The following is a 23,512-nucleotide window of genomic DNA, read 5'->3' on the forward strand; positions in this document are numbered from 1 at the left end:
GTCCTTCATGGAGGAGATGACACGGAAGCAGCCAGACGTGGACAGGGTCACGAAGACGTACAAGAGGAAAGCGACTGAGCCCCCCCACGGGCCCTTCGGCGACAAGTCCCGCAGCAACAGTGAGTCTCACAGCTTCTGGGGACACGTGCCATGAGGGGAAATGAAACACATGGGAAGCTAATTAGCTTTGATTATCAATTAACAAGGCATCCTGCCCTGACAGCCACTGGCAGAGGGGTTGCAACTCGTCGCGGTGGGGGGGAATCCAGGTGGCATTTGCCAAAGCAGCCAGGCCAGGGTGTGCTGTGCCTGAGGAGGCTTCCACTGCCACTGCTCATCTCTCTGCAGTTGCTTTGTGATGAGGGTTTGAGGCTTTTTTTTCTTGAAGCCAGAGTCCTGTGTGGGAGTCTGTCTTCTCCCAAGTGACAGGAGAAGAGGAAATGGCCTCAGGTTGCCCCAGGGGAGGTTGGGATGGAGCTCAGGCAGAGCTGTTTCCCTGAGAGGGGTGTCAGCCCCTGTGCCAGGCTGCCCAGGGAGCTGGGGAGTGCCCAGCCCTGGAGGGATCCCAAAGCCCTGGGCTGAGGTGCTGAGGGCTGTGGGTCAGTGCTGGGCTGGGCAGGGTGAGGGCAGGGCTGGGACTGCAGCAGCTCCAGAGCTTTTCCAGCCCAAACAGCTCTGCGATTGTGTGAATTCCAAGGACACAGAGAGTGTTAGAGGGGAGCTCGTTGGGTGCAGAGCTGTCTGTCACCCCATCCTCCTACCTGGGGGCCCTGCATCCCCTCAGGCAGCAGCCAGCCAGGCCGGGGGAGGTTTTCTTTTGGAAGGAATTAACTGTGTTTCGTTGCTGCTCTTCCCTGCACCGCTCAGGCTTGCTGCACCCATCAACAACACCCCCTCAAACCATCCCCCTTCTCCTCTCTTCCAGGGAAATCCCTGAGTCAGGCCGCTCCCCCCACCATGCCCATCATCTCCCAGTCAGAAACCAAGAACCCGCGGCTGAACCAGCTGTCTGCCCGCTGGCAGCAGGTCTGGCTGCTGGCGCTGGAGCGGCAGCGCAGGCTCAACGACGCGCTGGACAGGCTGGAGGAGGTAACGGCCCACGGGCCTGGGCACGGGCACGGGGCTGGGGGTGGCTCAGCAGGGACACAAGTGCCCTCTGACATCAGGGCTGCCTCTTGAGCTGCCCAGCTCCTGTGGGTGCTTCCTGCTGCCTTCCCGAGAGCGCCGGAGTAACGGGGCGCTCCCTACAGCGTCCAAGGCTGAGAACTGCCCCCTGTAATTAACTGCCACTAACGAGCTGCTGCAGTTGGTGCCTGTGGGGGGAGCCACAGCCAGGCCCTGCCCCTAGTGATCAGTTTAACAGTTACTGTCTCTATCTTTTCCAAACATCTAATGCCATTTCTGTTTTTGTTTATGCGTAACAAAGCAGCTATGCCCAGAAGTGAGTGTTTTTGTTTTCTGTTGCTCTTGCTGTAGGTCAGTTCAGTTTGTACTTATCCATGTTTTTCTCTTTGTTGCTTTTGACTCGAGGAACGTTTACACAAAACCAAGGGAGGTGTTTAAGAACTGTTGCATTTACCTTGCTGTGAGCTGCTTGAGCTGCTGGGGTCCTGGGAGGCCTCTCGGGGGGAGGGAGTGATAAAGGGGCTGTTAGTTTGAACTGGAGGGCCAGTGGCTGGTGGCAGAGCTACAAGGGCAGGGTTTGCAGAGCTAACATGTGCCCCAGACACTGCCTTACCTGCAAAACGAGCAAGAAGTCCCTTCTTGGCTGCTCAGAGGGAAAGGGAGAAGGGAAACACGCTCAGAATGGTGCCAGCCATGGCTGTTCCTCCCTGGAGAGTCGTTGGGCATCATCCTGAGCGAGGAGGGCTCCCCAGAGATGCCCCTTTGCCCAGAGCTGGGGGGTGTGTGTCTGTGTGCAGGCGGCTGGCAGTGTGTGCGTGTCCCAGCGTGGCGGCGCTGCGTCCTGTCCGTGGTTCTGTGCTGCGGGGCTGTCGCTGCGCTGTGTCCTGTCCCGGGAGCCCCTCGTGACCGGGGCTTGGGGCGTAACCAGGCGTGGGGCTGTTCCCACACTGACTCTCGGGGGTTTGCTTCCAGCTGAAGGAGTTTGCAAACTTCGACTTCGATGTCTGGAGGAAGAAGTACATGCGCTGGATGAACCACAAGAAATCGCGCGTCATGGACTTCTTCCGGCGCATCGACAAGGACCAGGACGGGAAGATCACCCGGCAGGAGTTCATCGACGGCATCCTGGCCTCCAGTAAGTCCCTGTCTGCTCAGAACTTGCTCACCTTGGTGTGACAAGATTGTCCCTGCTCACGGACTGAGATGCAGCCCATGATCCCACAGCCCCGGCTCTGACCATCGAATCACGGATGGTTTGGGTTGTTGAAGCCCCTGGAGCTGCTGCAGTCCCAGCCCTGGCCTCACCCTGCCCAGCCCAGCACTGACCCACAGCCTCAGCACCTCAGCCCCACGGCTCTGGGATCCCTCCAGGGCTGGGCACTGCCCCAGCTCCCTGGGCAGCCTGGCACAGGGGTGACACCCCTCTCAGGGAAACAGTTCTGCCTCAGCTCCAGCCTCAACCTCCCCTGGGGCAGCTCCAGCCTGTTTCCTCTTGTCCTGTCATTCATCATTGGAGAGACCGACCCCCAGCTCCCTGCAGCCTCCTGTCAGGGAGTGTCAGAGGGTGCTGCTGTCTGCCCTCAGCCTCTTCTCCAGGCTCAACACCCCCATTCCCTCAGCCCCTCCCCAGCCCCTTGTGCTCCAGCCCCTTCCCCAGCTCCAGCGCCAGCACCTGATGAGTGAGGCCCCTGCATCAGTTGCTCATTTCTCTCTCCTTGCAGAATTCCCCACCACGAAGCTGGAGATGACAGCAGTGGCCGACATCTTCGACCGTGACGGCGACGGCTACATCGATTACTACGAGTTTGTGGCCGCTCTGCACCCCAACAAGGACGCCTACAGACCCACCACCGACGCCGACAAGATCGAAGACGAGGTAAAGCACCAGAGGGACGGTGCCTGAGGTTGGGGTGCTTCAGGCTGCGGGGTGGCAGTGGGGGGAGATCAAAAGAAGGAGAAGGGGGGGAGTAAAGGGGTTGTGGTGGTGCTGAGCCAAAAGAACTGGCTGGTGCTGACAGTTCCTCCGTGTCTGAGGGAAAGGCTGCTCAGGGCCGTGTTACCCCAGCAGTGCCTGGGGGGAGTCTCCCAAAGTCCTGCTGTCTTACCTCTGTTGTTGGTGCTGGCAGGTCACCAGGCAAGTGGCCCAGTGCAAGTGTGCCAAGAGATTCCAAGTGGAGCAGATCGGCGAGAACAAATACCGGGTAAGGCTGGGGAGGGGGGAGGCTCAGCCCCAGCAGCACCAATCCTGCTCCCCATTGCCAGCCTGGGGCGGGGGGACGCCGGGACAGGGGCACCCCCTGCGCTCCCCAGCGTGGGACCCAGCCGCTGTCCCGCAGCAGAGGGGTCGGGCTGTGTTTGCCCAGCACCGTCCTGGGCCCCAGGGGCGTTCCCTGAGCTGGGAGAGCACAAAAGGTGCCCTGTTGTGGGGCAGCCGTGCCGCCGGCGCCGCCTTCACCCGCCTGTGCCGCTGCCCGGCTCGGCCTCACGCCGCTGTTTTTCTTACCTGGCTCCAGAAGAAGAGGGAGAAACGATTTCCTTAAAGAATCTCTTTGTAAGGAGCCTCCCTGTTTATGGTTGGGATCGTTCACCGAGGTGAAAGGAGCTGGCTTGCTGCCCTCTGCCCTGGGGGATGATGCTCCATCCTGGGGGGGAGCTGACCCCCCACCAGCCCCAGGCTCCCCCAACTCCTCCCTTACACCCAAATGCCACAAACCCCACAGATTTCTGACTCCCTGCAGTTAACAGTTTCCATGGTTATTGCACTGTTAATCCCATAAATGTTTCTCTTTGTTTTTCTTTCCCCTCCTCTTCCTCTCGACTTTCCTCCCCCTGCCCCGTCCCCTCTCCCTCCACAACTCCTCTCCCTCCGTAGTTCTTCCTCGGCAATCAGGTACAGTTTGCCTTAATGCTGTCTCTCACCTCTTTGGTTTTGGTTAACAGCTCTGTGTGTCCGTGGTGCTGCTCTGTCCTGTGCTGTGGGAGGATGTGAGCTCTGAGCGCTGCTCAGCAGAGCCTGGTACAGGGGAGTGCTGAGCTGGGAGAGCTGCCTCAGAAAGGCTGCACTGGGCACAAAAAAGAGGGGGGAAAGCAATGGGAAAAGCAGGATTTGACAAAAATGGAGAGGATTCTCTCTCCAGGGCTCCTTTCTCAGATCCCTTGGGGGTGTTGAGGTAAGCAGTGACAAATCACAGCACCCTGAGGCTCACAGATGGGCTCATGCCTGGAACATCCTCCTTTTGGGGAACATCCAGCCTGGGTGAACTGACGGGGCCCAGCTGCTGCAGGAGGCCTGTACCAGGCTCTGGGGGGTTGAATCACAGTCACTGTGCCATGAGAATGCAGAGTCATGCCATAGGTAACGAGAACTAAACCCTCATCCCCTGCTCCAGCCCCTGAGTGGAGCTCGCAGCCCTGCATGTGTCCCTGTGTCCCTGTTGCTGTCGTGCCCTGGATGAGCAGAACCAGAGGGTTTGGGGGGCAGAGCTGTGGGGTGTGTCATGGGACTGGAGCATCTTGTGCCTCACGATGTGCCCACTGCCCCTGCTCGAATAGAGAAGCCTGTTTTTCGTGTGAAGTGATGATGCCCTACCAAAAACATGCCCCAAAAGAAACAAAGTGGGGTGCTGGAAGTGGATGGATACAGAGAGCTCTGGCTTTCATTCCAGCAGCGATTGGAGAAACGTTTTCAACAGCAACTGAAAACTGATGTCCATGTGGCAGTGGCAATGGGAATTGCCTAGTCCCTGCTGTTCCCTGCTGCAGAAACAGCTCTTGAACAACCCCGTGCAGAGCCCAGAGAGAGGGAAGGCACCTCTCTGCCCTCCTCCCTGCCCATGGGCACCATCTTTTGGTGGGACCCCCGAGCAGGGAGAGGCAGCAGTTGCACTCCAGGGTCCCTGCAGGAAGGAGGGATGGAGATGCCGTTCCTCCCTGCCCCTCTGCCTGTTGTGACCCACCTCAGTGGCTTTGCACTCTCTTTTTTAATCCTTCTGAAGATGGTTTTGCTGCCAAAGGCCAGTTCCTCTGTCTTAGAGTCATAGAACTGGTTGGTTGTTAAAGCCCTTGGAGCTGCTGCAGTCCCAGCCCTCCCCTCACCCTGCCCAGCCCAGCACTGACCCACAGCCCTCAGCACCTCAGCCCCATGGCTTTGGGACCCCTCCAGGGCTGGGCACTCCCCCAGCTCCCTGGGCAGCCTGGCACAGGGCTGACACCCCTCTCAGGGAAACAGTTCTGCCTGATATCCAAACTTCTCATCACAGTGGGTGCTCTATAGACCTGCTACATCCAAGCCAGGCTCCCAGTGTCCCATCCTGGCAACGCCACCTGCCCCATGCCCAGGGCAACCCGGAGCCTGGGCTTGGCTGTGCAGGAAGTTTGGGGAAGAACAGACACATGCCTCTGGTTCAGGGTGCACTCATTGGTGTCACAGGTGTTGAAAATCACTAATGAACATTGCAATCACTAATCAGCATTGCTGTGGGGTTCCTGCCTGGATTCCACCGCTCCGTGCTCACCCAAACACCCTCACCGGGCAAGCTCTGTGGTGGGGGCTTTCTGGTTGGTGGGGGCAAGGCTGAGGCTCAGGGACATCCCTGGACTTCAGACTCGGGGCCGGGGGGTTTCTGGCTCGGCGGTGCCACAGCACTGCTTCTCTTGCTGATTTACCAGCACTGTCACAAATCACCTGGGCTCTTTTCCACGGGGGCTGCACCGGGAGGGTCGTTGCATTGCCAGCCTGTGTCCTTCACAGCAAAAGGAAAAGCTGCAGTTCTGGCTGAGGAAACCCAGCCAAAGGCCAGATTCCAAAACCTCACGTGCTGCCTTAAAAAGTTGTGTCTTTCCAGCATTAAACCCAAAGGAGCTGGAGAGCTGCATCACCTTAAACCCACGCAGCAGGTGAAACTCCTGTAAATTGGTACCAACCTGCACTTAATCCCAGAAGTACCTGTCTGCAGAAACCTTAAAAGCATTCAGTAGATGGACACAGGGCTTTGGTGCAGCCTGGTGTGGGAAGGGGCCGTGTCCCTTGCTCTGTCCCTCCCTCTGCCCTGCCTCAGCTCTCTGTTGGCTCCGCAGTTCGGCGACTCGCAGCAGCTGCGGCTGGTCCGGATCCTGCGCAGCACCGTCATGGTCCGTGTGGGTGGAGGCTGGATGGCCCTGGATGAGTTCTTGGTGAAGAACGACCCTTGCAGAGGTAAAGCAGCTCCTGGGGCTTTCTGTGACTGGTGTGTTACCCTGTGAGGGGAGGCTGAGAACTTGCCTGCGGCGGTTGTGAGTGATGGGATGGAAGCAGAGCGGGTCGGGGTTGGGTGACTGACAGGAGCCGGAGAAAACGGATCCAAAGCAGATCACAGAGCTTCAGATGAGATGTGGCAGCACTGCAGCGAATCCCACAGCATTCAGCCAAGTGTCTGGTGGGGATTAGGGGGAGGGCTGTGTTTCTTGGCATCAGGAGCTCAGCAAGTGCTGGGGGTCCGGGGGGCTTTGGCTGTCCTTTGGAGCAGTCAGCGCTGTATGCGTGTCTCTGGGGGTGCCTCCCGAGCCCCCAGGCTCGTGTGGAGCTCAGCTCTGCTCTCCTTTATCCCCTTTCCAGCGCGGGGCCGCACCAACCTGGAGCTGCGCGAGAAGTTCATCCTGCCCGAGGGCGCGTCGCAGGGCATGACGCCGTTCCGCTCGCGCGGCCGCAGGTCCAAACCCTCGTCCCGAGCGGCCTCCCCGACGCGCTCCAGCTCCAGCGCCAGCCAGAGCAACCACAGCTGTGCCTCCATGCCGTCCTCCCCCGCCACCCCCGCCAGCGGAGCCAAGGTGGGCGCCGCGCCTCCAGCGCCTCTTCCCTCTCCTTTAGAAACCGGAGCTGCGGGAGATGTGAGGAGGAGGAGGAAGGTCGGGGCTTGGGGGCTCGATCATTAGCCTGTAGAAGCTGCTGCTGCTGTCTGCAGGATGAACCCCGCTGTCCCTGTGGGATGGGGGTGGTGTGGGATGGCTCGGGACAGGTTTTCAGCCCAAGGTGGTGCAGGAGGGTCCCTGGCACCCCGAAGGGCCCCGGTCCTCAGGCAGAGCTGTGCTGCAGCCGCGGCGTCCAGCTGGCGCGCAGGGAGAAGCCATCGTCCATCACCTCTCCTTCCCCACCACACCACCCACCCTGCATGTTTGGCTTCATCACCTGTTTGGGTTTTTCCCCTTTGTTTTGATGGCTGCGTTTCCCGTTTGGTTCTGGTTTCATTTTAGTGCCGTTTTCCCCATTCCAGAGACTTTTCCGTTTCTTTTTCTTTTCTTTCCTTGTTTTTTGTTTTCACTCACTCCCACCCTCTCCCCCCTCTCCCCTCCCCCTTGGATTTTCCATTTCACAGACTCCACATCACTTCTCTCGATGTTATGACAAACCCTGGTTGATAAACAGTAAAGCGGGCACCCCCCTGAGGGGATCCGATTGTCCCGACTTCCAGCTCCCGAGCGCTGAGGTAGAGTATGGTCTGGCAGCCCCAGGAGCTGCTGCCGGGCCGTGCTGCCGCTGGCACGGAGCCCTCCCGCCCCCCTGCCGCGTGCCCGGGCTTCGCTCGTGCTAGAGCAGCGCTTGGCAGCACCGCTGTGCCCCCCTGGCAGCGCTTTTCAGGGCTTGCTGACTCGGGTTCGTCAGACACCCGCCTCGGGTGAAGCACAAGGGCTGCAGCTGCCACTGAGGTGCTGCTGAACCGAGAGAGGGACGCTGCTGCTCTTGTGCTTAAAAAAACAGCAAAAAAAGGAATTTTCCAAGCTTAATCCCCCAGTGGTGGGGTGGGAAGGGCCCTGCAGAGCTGCTCCAGCCCCAGCCCCTGCTCCAGCAGCTTCCCCTGGCTCAGGGGGCACAGGAACGTGTCCAGCTGGGGTTGGAAACTCCTGAGAAGGAGCCTCCACACCCTCCCTGGGCAGCCTGGGCCAGGGCTCCCTCCCCTCAGCACCGAAGGAGGGGTTTTGTTTTCCCCCTCAAATACTCCCTCCCAAAGAAGCATTTCCTTCATGGATTTTAAGCACTGAAGTGGCCGTGTTTGGCTTCCAAGACTGGAAACCCAGAGCCCAGTTGAGACTTGAAAACCAGCTGCAGCGTGTGCCCCGAGCCCACAGCCCCGGTTCCTCCCGCGCCAGGCACGGGCTGTGCGGCACAGGCACCGCCTCGGCGCTCCCAGCAGGACCCGTCTGGCTGAGGCTTCGCTCTCCCTCAGTCTCCTCCCAGCCTTTCCCTGACCCTGAGGACGGGGGATGAGGAGCGGGGGGCGGATGGGGGGTTCCCGCGGGGCACCATCCCCACGTCCTGCTCGGCGCCGCGTTCACGTGGGGAAAGGGGTTGGTTTGAAACGGTCAGAAGGTCGGGAGCACGTCCCCAGCTGCCCCAAACCACCTGCTTGCTGCCCTCCACGTGTTTGTCCAGGCCAGGAACCCCGACCTCTGATGATGGACGCGGGGCCGTTGCGTGTCACTGGACTGTGGTTGCCCGGCGGGGAGCCCGCTGCCCCTCGCCCCTGCAGCTCCAGTTTCATGGCGTTCCAACATCTGAGTTGCCCCAAAAATCACAGGGGATGGAGGGAAATTCCTCCAGCTGTTGCTTTCAGGCTCATTGGAAATGCCCTCTGGTGTTGATGTCCGTCTGCCTAGGGCTGAGGCTGGAGCTGGGCTGGCGCAGCACTGCAATGCCCCCCAGGCCCCCAGAGACACCACGGGCTGTCGCTTCCCTGCAGCACAGCCCCGAGCCCAGAGCTTTGGCTGGTGTCAGAGAAACTGGAGCTGCCCTTTCCAGCTGGCTCCAGGTGCCCTCGCCCCGCTGGCACCTTCCCCTTCGCTTCCCTCGGCGGCGGCGGGTGCAGAGCTGCCTCGTGCCGCTCTCCACCCCCCGTCTGCCTTTGCAACATCTTAAAGGTCATGGAAAGCACCGTTTCAGGATGTGACTGAAGCTGATTCGATGGGGTTTGTGTCCCTGCTCCTTGCTGGTGCCTCACTCTTCAGATTTGGCTGCCTCTGGGTGATGGGTGCACGGACCTGGCCCCAGGCTCCTCCACCTCCCAGCGTCACTCTGCGACCTGATGCGTTTCTCAACACATCTCGTTTGTATTTGACCTTCCAGAGCGGTCCTGAGCTGCTTCAATACTAAAACACCTATTTTTGTGTAAAGATTCGCATTCTCCTCGGGGGCTTTTGAGCCCTGCTGATGCTCTGCTCCTCCTCCTGAGGGATGGAAGCTTTCCTTTCCTTTCTTTCCCATCAAACAGCACCCAGGCTGCCGTTGCCTTCCAAATTTTCAGGGGCCAGGCCGTGTTCTGTGGCGGCACAGCTGGTGTTCTCCGTGACCATTCAGATGGGTGATCCTTAAATGTCAAAATCCTTTGTGCCAAACTACTGATCTTGGATGTGATCTCGGCCCGTTATACCCCAGCTGATGCCTAAAAGTGCTGTTCCTGTGCTTCCTCCCAAGGTGACTCCCTCCACGGGCAGCAAGCTGAAGCGACCCACCTTCCACTCCAGCCGAACCTCCCTGGCTGGGGACACCAGTAACAGCTCCTCACCCGTCTCTACAGGTGCCAAAACCAGTCGGGCAGGTAAGGCAGAACAACTCCTGATGAAAACCTCATTTCTACTTGGCTGCTTAAACTGGCAGAGACAGTGGTGAATGTGTGGGGAGGCTGGTGCCCACCGCTGCGTCCCTGCCTGGGGGAGAGAGGCCAGTGCAGGGCTCCCAGGGTGCTGAGGGGATGGAACAAGTGTGTGAGGAGGAAAGGCTGCAGCCCTGGGGCTGTCCAGCCTGGAAAAGAGAAGCCTGAGCTCAGGGGGATCTCATCAGTGCTGATCAGTGATAGAACCATAGAATGGTGGGGGTTGGAAGGGACCTTTAGAGATCATCCAGTCCAACGCCCTGCAGAAGCAGGGTCACCTAGATCAGGTCGCATAGGTGGGTGTCAGGAGTCTGTGTTGGCCAGTGCCAGGACAGGGGGTAATGGACATAGACTGGAGGCTGAGGGGGCATCTCATCAGTGCTGATCAATCCCTAAAGGGTGGGTGTCAGGGGGATGGGGCCGGTGTGTGTTCTGTGTTGGCCAGTGCCAGGACAAGGGGACACTTGAGCTGCATCTCCACCGGGGGGACAATCCCTTCCCTGCTCCCTCTGGCCACACCAGTGCTTCAGAAGCCAGGGTGCCCCTGGCCTTCTTGTCCAGCTCACTCCCAGCTCTCTGTGCTGCCCTTGCAGACCCCAAGAAGGCCGCCAGCCGCCCCACGAGCCGCGCCGGGAGCCGCACGGGCAGCCGGGCCAGCAGCCGCCGCGGCAGCGACGCCTCCGACTTCGACCTGCTGGAGACGCAGTCGGCGTGCTCCGACACCTCGGAGAGCAGCGCGGCCGGCGGGCGCCGCGCCATGGCCAAGCCCTCCAAAATCCCAACCATGTCCAAGAAATCCACCACTGCCACCCCGAAAACGCCGGGCCCCAAGAGATAATACTGTACCCACGCCCTCCCGAGCCAGGGGAGACCCGAGCCGTGCCCCGTTTTTAGCCCTGCTCCGTACATTGGATGTATATTTATTCTAAATGGGAGAAGCTATATTGTTAAAAGTGTAAAAGAAAAGTTGTGTTATGCAGCTGCCTTATTTGGGGTTGGGGTTTTTTTTGGGGGGGGGTAGGGGAAGGATTTTGGTTGGGTTCTGGTTTGGTTTTTTTCTCCTTTTTTTGTAAGTTACTATTTTCATGTGAATATTTATGTAGATAAAAAGTTGCCTCTGGGTGCCCCCTGTTCAGAGAGGGGCCTGGAAAGCTGCAACAGGGGAGAGGAAACAAAACACTGAGCAAAAAAACAAGAAAAAGAAGTAAAAAAAAAAAAGGAAGTTAAAAAAAAAAAGGAAAGGTCAAGATGTGAAAGTGTAAAGAAAAAACTGAGCTATAAATAGGATTTGTGCAGGGTGCAAACCTGCTTTATCTTTTAGGATTGTTTCCTAAATGCATCTTTATAAACTTAACTTGCTGTCTCAGCAAGGTAAATTATATTTAAAAAGCAAAGACCTGAATCCTCCAGTGTTCAAGGAACTCTCTTTTTGTAAATCACAGATACCTCAACCAGAGGAACGTGAGGTGAGGGGACTTGGGGCTGATGTTTCCATTTCTTTTTTAAAGCGATGTGGTTTTACCTGAAGAAAGTGGAGTTTGACTCAATAAAATTTGCACACACTACGGCCAAGGTCCTGTCCTGACAATACTGTCCCGACACGTGTGTTTGTGTAAAGAACAAAGAGCCTGGTGCTGGTGGGTGTGGGGAGGGGGCTCCCGCTGGAGCTGCCCAGGGCAGAGCAGGGGGTGAGCTGCAGGTCTGGATCACACAGGCTCGAGGGTTCCTGTGGCTCGGTGGCCCAAGAGCCCGCCTCGAGCTGCTCCTCACACAGTCGCTGTTTAGCTGCATCTCTCTCTCTCTCTCTCTCTCTTTTGGGTTGGCTTTTTTCCCCTATTTATTATTTAACTGGTCATTCCACTTCCAGCCAGGCTGAGGCTGATGTGACCTCTGCTCCTAGGAGAGATGCGGACTCACACGCACAGTTGCTTGTCCTTGAGATGAGTCTCACCAGCACACTTGCTACAAGCCCCGTCTCGCTTTTGTACCCTCCTTTGTTAATGAAACCCGACTGACCGAGTGAGCAGGAGAGAGCCCGGGGCAGGAGCTCTGCACAGCTCCTCTATTTATTACACGCTGTTCCCCTCCGGCTCTGACCGTGTTGCTGTGTGATTCTCTCAATTGGTTGAAATTGAGGCAAAACTGAAGCTCTACCAATGAATTGTTTAAAAAAACAGACACATTTTTGTATTAAAATTGCTTGCAGTACCAACCAACGTGGCCTCCTGCTTTATTCCAGTGCTGGCCTCCCAAGCCTGAGCCGTGCGGGGAGGCGGCGGCTGCGCCCGCGGGGTCCCTGTGTGCAGTTTCCTTATGGGATGGAGCAGGGAAGTGCCAGCCCCAAAACTACCCAGCCCAGGGGGATGAGTGGGTGCTGGTGGAGTGGATGCCCACCGATGAGGATGGTGACTGATGGGGGGATCTGGTGGAGTGGGTGCTTGCCAGCAGCTGGGAAGGGACGCGCAGGGGAGGCTGGATGCTGGTGATCAGGGAGGTCGGTGTCCGTGGCGGTGGGTGCACAGGGTGAGGACCCACTGCTGGGGGGATGCCCGTGGGGATGGGTCCTGCTGGCTCTGAGGATGGAGACACAAGTTGGCTGCCCACAGAGTATCTGCAGGGATGGATGCTGACGGGTTTGGGTGTCAATGAGGGTGAGTTGCCCCCGGGTTCGGGTGCCCACGAGCGTGACCATCCCTAGGGATGGATGCCCATGGGTTTGGGCAGTGACAAGTCTGGGTGCCCACGGGTTCGGGCGCCCAGCGATGCTCCGGGGGGAGCCGGGCGGGCAGGGCCGGGGCGTCCCGGGGCCGGGGCGGCGCCGCCGGCGGGACCGTCCCTTTCCCTCGCCCCGCCGGGGCGGGCCGGGGCCGGGGCCGGGGCCGTGCCCGGGGCCGTGGCGCGGCGGGCGGGGGGCGGCGGGGGGAGGCGGCGGCGGTGCCATGGGGCCGGGGCGCGGGGCGGGCCGGGGGGCTCTGGGGGCCCTGGCTCTGCTTTGGGCGGCCGCGGTGCTGGGGCAATGGGGCAGAGGCAGCAGCGTGGTCCGCCGCCGCCTCCACGCCGGGTTCCCGCAGCGGCGGCTGAGCGGCGGCGAGCGGCGGGACGTGCAGCGGGAGATCCTGACGGTGCTGGGGCTGCCCGGCCGGCCCCGGCCCCGGCCCCGCACCCGCGCCCCCGCCGCCGCCGCCCCGCTCTTCATGCTCGACCTTTACCACGCCGTGGCCGGCGAGGAGGAGGAGGAGGAGGAGGAGGCGGCGGCGGTGTCGCGCCCGGTGCTCACCGGGCTCAGCACCCAGAGCCCACCGCCCGGCAGCGTCGTCAGTCGCGCCGACACCGTCGTCAGCCTCGTCAACGTGGGTGAGCGCGGCACCGGGGGCAGCGGGGGGTAAAGGGGGGCGGCGGGAGGTCCGGAGCCCGCGGGGCAGCGGGAGGACCGGAGCGTGCGGGGCAGCGGGAGGACCGGAGCGTGCGGGGCAGCGGGAGGTCCGGAGCGTGCGGGGCAGCGGGAGGACCGGAGCGTGCGGGGCAGCGGGAGGACCGGAGCCCACGGGGCAGCGGGAGGTCCGGAGCGTGCGGGGCAGCGGGAGGTCCGGAGCGTGCGGGGCAGCGGGAGGACCGGAGCGTGCGGGGCAGCGGGAGGACCGGAGCCCGCGGGGCAGCGGGAGGACCGGAGCGTGCGGGGTCCGCGCCGTGCGGGCAGGATTCGGGCGGCTTTGGCAGGGCGGGAGGAACCGGAGCAGACCAGGAGCGACCGGAGCCTGCGGGGACACCGAGGGGCACGGGCAGGATCCGGGCGGCCTGGGCAGGACCGGAGGGACCGGGGCTCACGGGCGGGACCGGGGCCGGAGCCGGCGGCCGAGCCGCGGCAGCATGGCCGGGGACGCACCGGGGGGACACCGGGGGGACACCGGGGAGCAGCGCACGGTGGGACCGTCTCTGCCAGCCCGGCTCCGGCCGCTGAACTGAGCCCGACCCAAACCCCACCGGGAAAGCCTCGTCTTTGGCTGCGGGCAGGGCAGCGTCCGGAGCCGTTGTGCCGGCGGCTGCGAGCATCCCTCGCTCCCGGGGCTCGCGGTCGGGACGTCCTCGGGCAGAAAAGCCTCTAACGCACAGAGATGGGCTTAACAGCGATGGGAAAGTGGCAGTGAGGGACAGCATGGCCACGGGGCTGCAGCCTGAGCGCTGGGACGGAGCAGCCCCGGTGGGCGCAGGGGAAGGGGCGGCGGAGCGAGTGGGGCACGGGCAGCACGGCAGCTCCTGCCAGCAGCAGGGAGCTCCCAGCATCCCGCGGTGAGGAATCCAAATCAAATCCTCAAGGTTGCTCATGACCGCTGGAATCCCACGCAGCTGGTTCTGGAGCAGCGCCGGGCTGCGGGGTCTGTGGGGTCTGCGGGGGCTGCAGAGGCTGCGGGGGCTGTGGGGGCTGCGGGGGCTGCAGAGGCTGCGGGGGGCTGTGGGGGCTGCAGAGGCTGCAGAGGCTGCGGGGGGCTGTGGGGTCTGCAGGAGCTGCTTCCAGCCACCAGCACCAGGGGGGCCACGAGCCCGTGGGGTGTGAGGGGTCCCCCCATGAGGGCAGGCGCTGGGGGGACTGAACCCAGAGGGATGTGCAGACCAGGCATTCAGATATGAAGCATTTCCCTGTCTCTGCTGCTTGCTTTGAGGGGTGTTCAGGAGTCCCTGTCCAGTCCAAGCACAAACCCTTTGGGGAACGTCCATGCAGAGATGGACGAGGTGTGGGGCAGTGGGTGCTGGGAGGCACAGAGCAGCATCCCAGCCCAGGAGCTGCAGGAATGGCTGTCCCTGGGCTCAGGGATGTCTCACAGTAGTCCCACCAAGGACTCTTTTCCTCCTGAACCTCTCCAGGCCCCGCACAAAGTCCCTCCACCCAGCACTCCCCCTGGAGAGCCCTGAGCAGGGAGAGGACCTGCACCTTTTGGAGGAGGTGTGAGTGAGGGAAGGCCATGGAGGCATCTCCTAAGTAGTCTATTTCACTCTTACATCCCCTGTACCATGGGATGGACCCTGCTGCTTCGACAGTGGTCAGGGCTGCTCGTGGGCTTTTGGGGCTGGGGGATCCTCAGCATCCTGGGGAAGGTGAGACCAAGGAGGGCATATACTGGGACACCAAATCCCAGCTGCCCTCAACACTCAAGTTAACACCTAAGTGCCAAAAAGTGCTTTGAAATGGCCAAGTTTGATGACAGTCAGGGGAAGATGTTTGAGAGGGCTGCAGAGCTGAGGTGTTCACAAGTGCTGGCTCAGGGGTGCAGACACTGCTCCCCGTCCCAGCACTGCAGGAGCAGCCAGGAGAGTTGGGGCCCACAAGTTCCAGCCTTCAATTTGAATGGCTTTGATTTCTGTGGCTTCATCAGCCCCTTCATGTTAATTAAATAAATCGTTGTGGGCCAAGGCTAGCTCTCATTTCCATCCCTAATGTGCTGCACAATTACCCTGATGGGACATGCAAATGGGGCAAGTCTGTGCTCCACTGGGCATTTGGGCTTTGCTGGCAGCCACCCCCTGTGTGAGCCAGGCTGGAGGGCAGCTCCCAATGACACACCTTCCTGGGAAGGGGAAACAGCAGAGCTCCCCAGCACAAACACACAAACACGTCCTGGTTTGGGCAGGCAGAGCCCTGGCTGCCTGCTGGCCTGGGCAGGGGCAGAGGGAGCTCCTGGGCACCTTGGTTGGGTGAGGATGGATCTGCCCATCCTGCTCTCTGCCTCTTGGCACGGAGATAAAACACTTCACATAAGCCTGACCTGGGCTATTTCTGTGCACTGAGGGAGTCAGGTGGGTTGTATTTTTAAGCCTGGGGTAAGGATGGGCTTTGAGATTTCTCCTGGCCTGGGCTGTGTGCCGTGAGTCACGGTTACACTCAGGGGATAATCACAGAGCAGAGAGCTCTGTAAGGGAAAGGCAGGGAGGAGGTTTGCAGCGAGCCCAAGCCCCCCACAAACACACTCATCCTCCCTTTCCCTCCCCAGCATCTGCCACTGCCCTGGGACAGGGCTGTTTGGGATGCAGCAGTGAGATGGCTCTGCCCAGGGCCAAACATCCTTCTGGCAGACGCTGGTTGCTCCCAGGGCAGCGCAGGGAGAGGGAATCTGGGCACTGGGCAGAAACAGCAGCAGTGCCCCAGGTGCTGCAGGGAGCCAGAGCACGGGCTGGGAGCTCCCAGCAGCCTCTGCCATGGGGTGTGCAGAGCATCAGCCACTGAGGGATCCCTGGGTGTCTTCCTGTGTAGGGAAAGCTTTGCAAATGAAAACCACGTATGGGCTGGAGTCCCCCATGACACTGAGCTCTCAAGTGGATGTTTGCAGGGCTGGGGGAGCAGCAGGGGGATGCAAATGGGGGGGAGAGGGGCAAGAAGGGTGCCTGGTGCTGAGCCTCGTGTTCTTTTGCTCCTGATGTTCATCTTGGGAGGATGGAGGAAGCACTTGTGAGATGAAGAAGGAGCCTGGCAGAGGCTCAGCTGCATTTTGCAGCACTTGGGATAACTTGAATCTCTTTCTGCTTCACAAAACCTCTGGTGCTTTTTTTTTTTCCTGCCTGCAAGCAAAGGGCAGCATCTTCCCTGCATCTCCTTTAAACCTATTTTAGGATTCAGAGCACTTGATGTGGTTGAATATCCTGGCATTTCCTTTTAATTTAGCGTCTGAAATGATCATGGGGACCACTGGCAGCAGCCAGGACCAGTAATTACGACTGATGCACAGTTTATAGAAACAGAGAAGTTTACAGTGAAAAGAGTGCAGCTAAAAATAAGGTGGGGAGCAGGAGGATGAGCAGCCAGGGCAGCCCCTGCCAGCCCTCACGTGGCCCCACAGCTGGTTATGGATGTGTAGAGTCTTGTGCTTTGTTTGGGGGGTGGTGGGAGCACACAGAGCACTGGTGACCTTCAGCTGTGCCAGCAGCTCTGAGGGGTGAGCTGGCAAAAGCCAGAGGAAGGGGCAAAGGGAGCACAGGGCTGGGGCTGGGGTTGTTTTTTTAACTCTGTCTCATCCGCAATCCGGATCATCCGCCCACAGATAATTGAGGGTTGTTGGTGTGGCTGAGTCAAGCCTCACAGAATCAATAGCAGGTTCTCAGGAGCGATGGGTTCCAGCACCAGCAGCCACTCAGCACCCGCTTCTCTGCAGGGGCCAAGGGCTCGGGGTGCAGCTGGGATGTGACACACACTCACACACACACACTCACCCCCTGCCCACTGCAGGGTTGGAATTTTCCAGCTGCTTAGAGTTTGGCCAGAAAACCCAGTGCCATGAAACCTCCTCCCACCTGCTGCCTGCCAGCCTGGGCTGCTCTGAGGAGCCCCGTGGGGATGCTGCTGCACCAGCCCAGTGTGGCTGCAGAATGGGGGGGTGCCCTTGGTCCTGCCCTTCCAAGGGTGTTCCCTTTTCTGCTACACAAAAGAGGGGAGAATGCAGTGAAAATAGAGGAGACAGCAGGGATTCCCCCTGGTCTCTCATGCCTAACACTGGGCAGCTTGCTGCTAAGTCCAGCTGGTTTGGTTCATCAAGGTGCACAGCTGATTGCAGTCTCCTTTAGCATTTCTCACAGCTGGGCCCCCCTCACAGCGCCTCCTCCTGCCTTTGCCCCCTCCCATGGCCTCTGTATAAAATGGGTGCAAAGGTTCCCTAACAGACTGCTGTTTTAGCAAAGGTTTTCACCCTTCTATGGGGCTGCAAGATGTCCCAGGGGCTTCTACTGTGTTGCTGGGTCCCTGTGACCTCCTTGACTCTGCCACAGCCCCCCCGTGCCCTTCCTACAGTAGCATCAGCCCCTGAAGATCACGGTAGGTTCTGAGCCTCTGTTTAGTCTGGTTGGATCTCACACAATTCCAGGGGCCAAAGAAGTGACCCATAAAATAACCAAGTTACCGAAATCACCCGAGGGGACACCCGAGTTCCCCCTGGACTGACCACAGAGGGGTTACCAGCAGAAAAAAACAACCCAAAAGTGATCCCTCTGCTCGTGTTTGGGGGGACTGGAGGGTTTTACCAGAGCTGTGAGGCAGCAGCAGCTTCAGCAGCATCTTTAGTGTCCCAGAATGAGTGGAAGAACTGGGAAAGCAGAGAAGAGCCCGAGGGGCTGCTCTGGGGTCGGGGGGGACTGGGGTGTGTGTCCTGGGGGGAGGGAGAAGTTAAATCCATAAAAGCCCTGTGGATCCATCACTAAAGTTATCTCAGCGCTGGGTTTAAAATCACAACACGGGCAGCCACGCCCGGAGTGACCCGGGAGTGGGTTTTTCCCTCCCCTGCGATGGGTGAAACCCGACTTTAACCCACCTGTGTTGGGTTGTTTCGTGATGGGCTCGTTTTGCATTGAAAAGGAAGCGCCGGGTGCCGTTTGTTACGTGGCTTTTGTGCCTGAAGCAGGAGCAGCTTTGATGGCTTTAATTACCCTCAGTCACGGCAGCTTGGGAGAGCTCTGAGAGAACAATTCGAAGACGCTAATTACATATTAGAGACGGTGTGTGGGGCTGTGTCACCCCAGAGAAAGCTGGGAGGGGGGTGGGGGGATTTCTTTATGGGCTTGAAATCACCAGGTTTTTCTTTTCCTTTCCCAGCAGCAGTTTCTGCAGAAAAGAGACGTTTTCAGCACCGACTGAGGGTTTATTTGCAGCCTTGAATCGGCTGCAGATCTTTACATTTCCTCAGGCTGAAGCCTTCGTGGCAGAGGGCACCAGCCCTGCCCTGCGATGGGCTCCAGAGCTTGTTCCCTGAGCAGCTCCTGCCCAGAAAACTTACAGAAACCCCAATTGCTGCTTGCGAGGGTCCCTCTGACCCCCAGAATGCGCGGGGCTGGGTGGGTTCTTCACCCTTTAGAGGCGTGCAAAGGGCTGCAGCCCCTAAAGCAGGGCACGAGGGGCAGCTTCTGGGGGCTCCCGCTGCAGCCAGTTCCTTTTAATTCTATTTTAATTACTAGAGACTGGAGCGTTTTCAGCAAAATAGAGCTGGGAGGGGTTGTGCTCTTGGGAGAAAAGGAACGGGAGCTGGAGCCAGCGGCTGGGTGGGGTTTGTGCCCGAATGAGGGGGAAAAGCCCCCAGTGGCGGGACTCGGTGGGGGCTGCGGCACAGCCCCCCCTCAGCCCCTCCTTCTGCAGTCGAGCAGGACCGGGACATCTTCTCACCAAAGCCCTACTGGAAGGAGTTCAGGTTCGACCTGACTCAGGTGCCCACGGGCGAGTCGGTGACGGCCGCCGAGTTTCGCATCTACAAGGCGCGAGGTGTCACCCGCAACGCCAACAACACCCTGCACGTCAGCGTGTACGAGATCGCTGCCCAGCACGCCAACAGGCACGGCCGGGCAAGGGGCACGGCGCTGGGGGCTCCAGTGGGGATGGGATGAACATAGAGGGGATGGGGATGGAGGTAAATGGGATGGGGATGAAGAGAAAGGGGATGGGGATGAAGATAGAGGGGATGGTGATGAAGAGAAAGGATGGAGATGAAGATAGAGGGGATGTGGGTTAATACAGGGGCTGAGATGAAGATAGTGTGGAAGGGGATGGGGATTCAAAGTGGGGTAGAGATAAAGATGAAGGTGCTGGGGATGCAAAGGAGGGTAAGGATAAAGATGAAGGTGCTGGGGAAGAACATGGGGATGGGCATGAAGATGGGATCTCTCAAGCCCCAGCCTCAGCAGTTTCCTTTCCCAGCACTTGCCAAGGCTGAGGGAAGTGGCTGTTCCACGCTTTCCCCCCAGGCAGTGCCCCAGCTCAGCCTTCAGCCAGGGCTGGGAGGCTGCTGTTCCCACGGCAGCTGCCTGGTTGTCACCAGCGTGTCTGGCAGAGCCGGGAGCTGCTGTCCTGGCCCTGCTGTGCCAGGACCTGCACAGACACAGCACTGTGGAGTCATTTCTGTCAGGTATTGCCGGTGCCCTTTGGCTGTTGTTACTCACCTGCTCCTGTTTGGTTTTTTTTCCCCATTTCCACAGGGAATCTGACCTGTTCCTGCTGGATGTGCAGGACCTGCGTGCTGGGACCGAGGGCTGGCTGGTGTTTGACATCACAGCCGCCAGCAACCACTGGTTAGTGGATGGGAAATACAACCTGGGGCTGCGGCTCTACGTGGAGACGGACGATGGTGAGCCTGCCCAACCCACCCCCAGCGTGTGGGGCCCAAGCCCCAGGAGTCAGAGTCCTCTTATCCCCTCTCAGTGCTGTGGCTGGTGGCTGGGGGGATGTTGTGTTGCTGCAACTTTAAGTTTCCAGCTGGGGTGGAGAATTGCTGGCGCCAGCATCTGCTGGGATTGAGGCAAGCAGCCTCCCAAAGGCACTCATGCTAATGGGGTTCCTGGTGTGGGCTGTAATAACCCCATTAGCACTTAATGAACCCTTTTACCTGGAGGGAACCTAGAGTGTGATGTAGGATTAACCCTCTTCTCATAATGGGATCAAATCTGCTGCAGAGGTGTCTTCTGCACAAGCACAGACACGATGCTGAGGGGCACAGAGTCCATCGCTGCTTCCATGGGAAGAATCAAGCTCATAGAATGGTTTTGGTTGCTAAAGCCCTTTAAGCTCAAGTCCCAGCCCCCCTCTCACCCTGCCCAGCCCACCTCTAACCCCTGGCCCTCAGCCACTGGAGATGCTGAACCTGCAGCTCCCCATTGCAAACGCCCCACACTCTTCCTCTTTGCTTCACCCAAACGCGTTCAAGCCGCGGCGTGGTCCCGTCCCGCAGGGCACAGCGTGGACCCGGGCTCTGCCGGGCTGCTGGGGCGCCGGGGGCCCCGCTCCAAGCAGCCCTTCATGGTGACGTTCTTCGGCGCCGGCGCCGCGCGCGTCCCGCGGGCAGCCAGAGCCCCGCGCCGGCGGCAGCACAGGAGGAACAACAACGACCTCCCGCAGCCCAACAAGCTGCCAGGGATCTTTGGTGAGAGCTTCTGGGGGGAAAGCAGCGGGCTCTGCCGCCTCTGCTGGGGCCTTTCCCCGGCACAGACCTCCGTTCTGGCCCCAGGGAAGCGGAGCAGAGCTCTGGGTTTGTGGCACTGGGGCTGTTGGCAGTGGGTCGGTGGGGCTGGGGTGGCCGCCCCCCTGAGCAATGGGCCTTTGTGGGCTTGTCAGGGTACCTGAATATTGGCCTCTGTGCATCGTTGGCCTTGGCTTTGAAGTTGCCCTGGGAGCCCATCACCCTGGGAGGGTGTCACAGCCCTGGGAGGGTGTCACGGCCCTGGGAGGGTGTCACAGCCCTGCAAAGCCACTCAGGGAGTGGGAAGCCTCAGCTCTTCTGAACCCATTTAGCTTGGGCAACCCTCAAAGCCAACTCCTCTGTGAGCAGGGACAGGACTTAGCCCTTCCCAGGCTGAATCTCCTCATCCCGATCTCGGAGCAACCAATTTCAACCTCTGAAGCTTCTTTTCCCTCTGTACAACAGAGGCTCCTGCTCTTGTGCTCTTCTGCCCCTCCCAGGGGCTGTTCAGTCCCAGCTGGAGCGGGGTTGGCTGCAGGGAGGGCTGTGGGTGCTGACACCCCGGGGCTCACGCTGCCCTTTCCCTTCTCCCACAGACGACGTCCACGCAGCGGCCGGGCGGCAGATCTGCCGGCGCCACGAGCTCTACGTCAGCTTCCAGGACCTGGGCTGGCTGGTACTGGATGAATTAAAAAACCCCAACCCACCCCCACCTTTGTTCCCTCTGGCCTGGCTCCCTCCCAGCACAGACAGGACTTGCAGCTGGGAGCTGCTGAGAGGCCAAACGTGAACTGCCAGCACCCCAAACTCCACCAGTGACCCCAAACAGCTCCTGGCTCTGGTTTGGCCTCCCTGCTGGCACAGGCACCCAGGGAGGGGAGGGCTGAGCTGTTTGTGCAGGTGGGGGCTGGCTGAAGAGGGAAGCCCATGGAGTTCCCTGGCACAAGCCCTTTTTGTCTTGCAGGACTGGGTGATCGCCCCGCAGGGTTACTCAGCCTATTACTGTGAGGGGGAATGTGCCTTCCCCCTGGACTCCTGCATGAACGCCACCAACCACGCCATCCTGCAGTCCCTGGTCAGTGCAGCCCTGGGGAGAGGGAGGGGATGCTGCATTTGGGGCTGTTGATTTGGGGCTGTTGGATTTGAGGCTGCTGCATTTGGGGCTGGGCACACCTTGGGTTGGGAGCAGCGAGGGCAGAGGTCGCAGTTCAGCCCCAGCTCCCATCCGGATGGGTGCTGCTCTCCCAGGTGCTGGGGAAGGGCCTCGTGTAGCCCACGCCAGGCCTCGGTCTGAGGCCCCATGAAGTGCCCAAACCTCGGGCTCGGCACATTCCAAGCCAGGAAGGCCGTGACACCCCGTTTCCCCAGCCCAGCCCGTGTCCCAGGCAGGTTTCTGGCATGTCCTGCCCCGTGAGTTTGCTCCGGGCCCGTGGCGGATCCCAGGCAGCGCTGGGGCCTGGTAGCGTGTTGCCCTCTGGGATTCAGTCTTGACATCAATGAGGCTGCTGGAGGCCCCGTCTGGGGTTGGGCCCGATCCTGGCAGGGGCAGGGAGGGATCCTCATCCCACCCCATCACCCCCCAACCCGACGCTCCCCCCGAAGCCTTTGGGCAGGATGTGAATCACCTGGTGCTGGGAAGCGCCGGGCAGGGAGCGCTGCCAGCCCCAGCCTGGGCTGCAAATAGCAGAGCTGGACACAAAACCACCCACTTCCGAGCGGGGAGAGCTCAGCTGCCCCTGCCAGGAATGAATCACACGGGGGGAGCGGCCAGGAGGGGCCCAGGGACGCCGGGCTCACACCACACAGCCCGGGCCTGGGGGAACAGGCAGCCTGGGCAGGGCAGGAGCGAGCCAGGGGAGAGTCCTGATGGGCACTGAAGGGCTTAGTGCAGGGTGTTAAACCTGGGGCAGCTCTGCCCTCATTGCTTTATTTCTTTAGCCCTTTGCAGTGGGAGAAGTGCTCAGAACTCCCAGGTTAATGCAGGGGCTGCCTGGCCCAGGGGCAGTGCCACGAGCCCTGATCCAACACAAACTGCAGGAAGGACTTGCCCAGAGCTTAGAGTAAATATTTTTGCACCAAGCTGGAAATAATCTCCCCATTCACTCAGGGGCTGCACTTCAGTGGGATGCTTTTTCTTTAGGCTAGAGCTGCGTTTGCTGGCTCCATCTCTGCTTCCCTCCCTCCCTCCCTTCCTCCCTCTCTCCCTCCCCAGGTGCACCTGATGAAGCCTGAGGCCGTGCCCAAGGCCTGCTGTGCCCCCACCAAGCTCAGTGCCACCTCTGTCCTGTACTATGACAGCAACAACAACGTCATCCTCAAGAAGCACCGCAACATGGTGGTGAAATCCTGCGGCTGCCACTGAGGGCTGGCCCCAGCCCTGGCCCTTCCCCTCCCCAGGGTGACCCTGGCTTTCTGGGGGTGGAAAAGGCTCCTCGTGGGCTGCATCAGAGCAAAGGCCATTGATAATAACTAATAATAGAAATAAATCCCTCCCAGCCCTTCCTAGAAGTGGATGTGACAGAAACCTTTCCTTCTCAGCCCACTGGAGCAGCCACGGCCATCTACACAGAGCTGGAGGGAAGGGAGGGTTTGGAGGGAGCTACGAGGCTGTTCTGTCTGTGTCTGACATTTCCCTCCTCCAGCAGAGGCAGTTTGGGCTGAAGGGTAACTGGGACAAGGCAGCTGCTCTGGGACTGAGCTGTTTCCCCCCACATCTGTCTGTCTAACCCACCTCTGCCTGGTGCTTTTAAACTCCCTTAATGAAAACACCCTCAGCCAATTAAGCAGCTGCCTGACTAACCTGCTCCTGTTTACTTAAAGGTCACGAAACTCATCCAGTTGGGAGAAAAA

The 23,512-nt window shown here is 59.8% G+C and overlaps 2 protein-coding genes across 10 annotated transcripts in view; both read left to right on the top strand.

Moving 5' to 3' along the window:
- MACF1 (microtubule actin crosslinking factor 1) overlaps window positions 1–11,962 on the top strand; it is a 136,257-nt gene extending 124,295 nt beyond the window's left edge. For 4 of the 9 annotated variants that reach the window (XM_062014333.1, XM_062014335.1, XM_062014339.1 and 1 more), the window contains 11 exons: window positions 2–119; window positions 926–1,089; window positions 2,098–2,260; window positions 2,847–3,001; window positions 3,252–3,326; window positions 3,998–4,015; window positions 6,202–6,319; window positions 6,719–6,930; window positions 7,476–7,586; window positions 9,569–9,692; window positions 10,340–11,962. In XM_062014333.1, the coding sequence (XP_061870317.1) occupies window positions 2–119; window positions 926–1,089; window positions 2,098–2,260; window positions 2,847–3,001; window positions 3,252–3,326; window positions 3,998–4,015; window positions 6,202–6,319; window positions 6,719–6,930; window positions 7,476–7,586; window positions 9,569–9,692; window positions 10,340–10,584 (1,503 nt within the window). In that variant the 3' untranslated portion in view covers window positions 10,585–11,962. The remainder of the gene's footprint in view (window position 1; window positions 120–925; window positions 1,090–2,097; window positions 2,261–2,846; window positions 3,002–3,251; window positions 3,327–3,997; window positions 4,016–6,201; window positions 6,320–6,718; window positions 6,931–7,475; window positions 7,587–9,568; window positions 9,693–10,339) is intronic. The other 5 variants (XM_062014336.1, XM_062014342.1, XM_062014337.1 and 2 more) reach the window with 3 other exon arrangements.
- Window positions 11,963–12,685: 723 nt separating this feature from the next.
- On the top strand, window positions 12,686–23,024 carry LOC104556355 (bone morphogenetic protein 8B-like). The gene is made up of 7 exons (XM_062014348.1): window positions 12,686–13,100; window positions 18,853–19,045; window positions 19,686–19,834; window positions 20,435–20,626; window positions 21,259–21,338; window positions 21,627–21,737; window positions 22,875–23,024. Exons 1-7 carry the CDS (start codon window positions 12,686–12,688, stop codon window positions 23,022–23,024), a joined length of 1,290 nt encoding a protein of 429 aa, XP_061870332.1.
- The last annotated feature ends 488 nt before the right edge of the window (window positions 23,025–23,512 follow it).

Source organism: Colius striatus, chromosome 24 (genome assembly GCF_028858725.1).
Source record: "Colius striatus isolate bColStr4 chromosome 24, bColStr4.1.hap1, whole genome shotgun sequence".
In the NCBI taxonomy this organism is placed as follows: domain Eukaryota; kingdom Metazoa; phylum Chordata; class Aves; order Coliiformes; family Coliidae; genus Colius; species Colius striatus.

What these genes read in the sequence shown, in the direction of transcription:
- LOC104556355 (XM_062014348.1), top strand. Translation starts at nt 12,686, where the DNA reads ATGGGGCCGGGGCGCGGGGCGGGCCGGGGGGCTCTGGGGGCCCTGGCT. An exon ending in GCTGCCCAGCACGCCAACAG is followed by an intron (nt 19,046 to 19,685) that starts GCACGGCCGGGC and finishes CCATTTCCACAG; the next exon opens with GGAATCTGACCTGTTCCTGC. An exon ending in CAAGCTGCCAGGGATCTTTG is followed by an intron (nt 20,627 to 21,258) that starts GTGAGAGCTTCT and finishes CTTCTCCCACAG; the next exon opens with ACGACGTCCACGCAGCGGCC.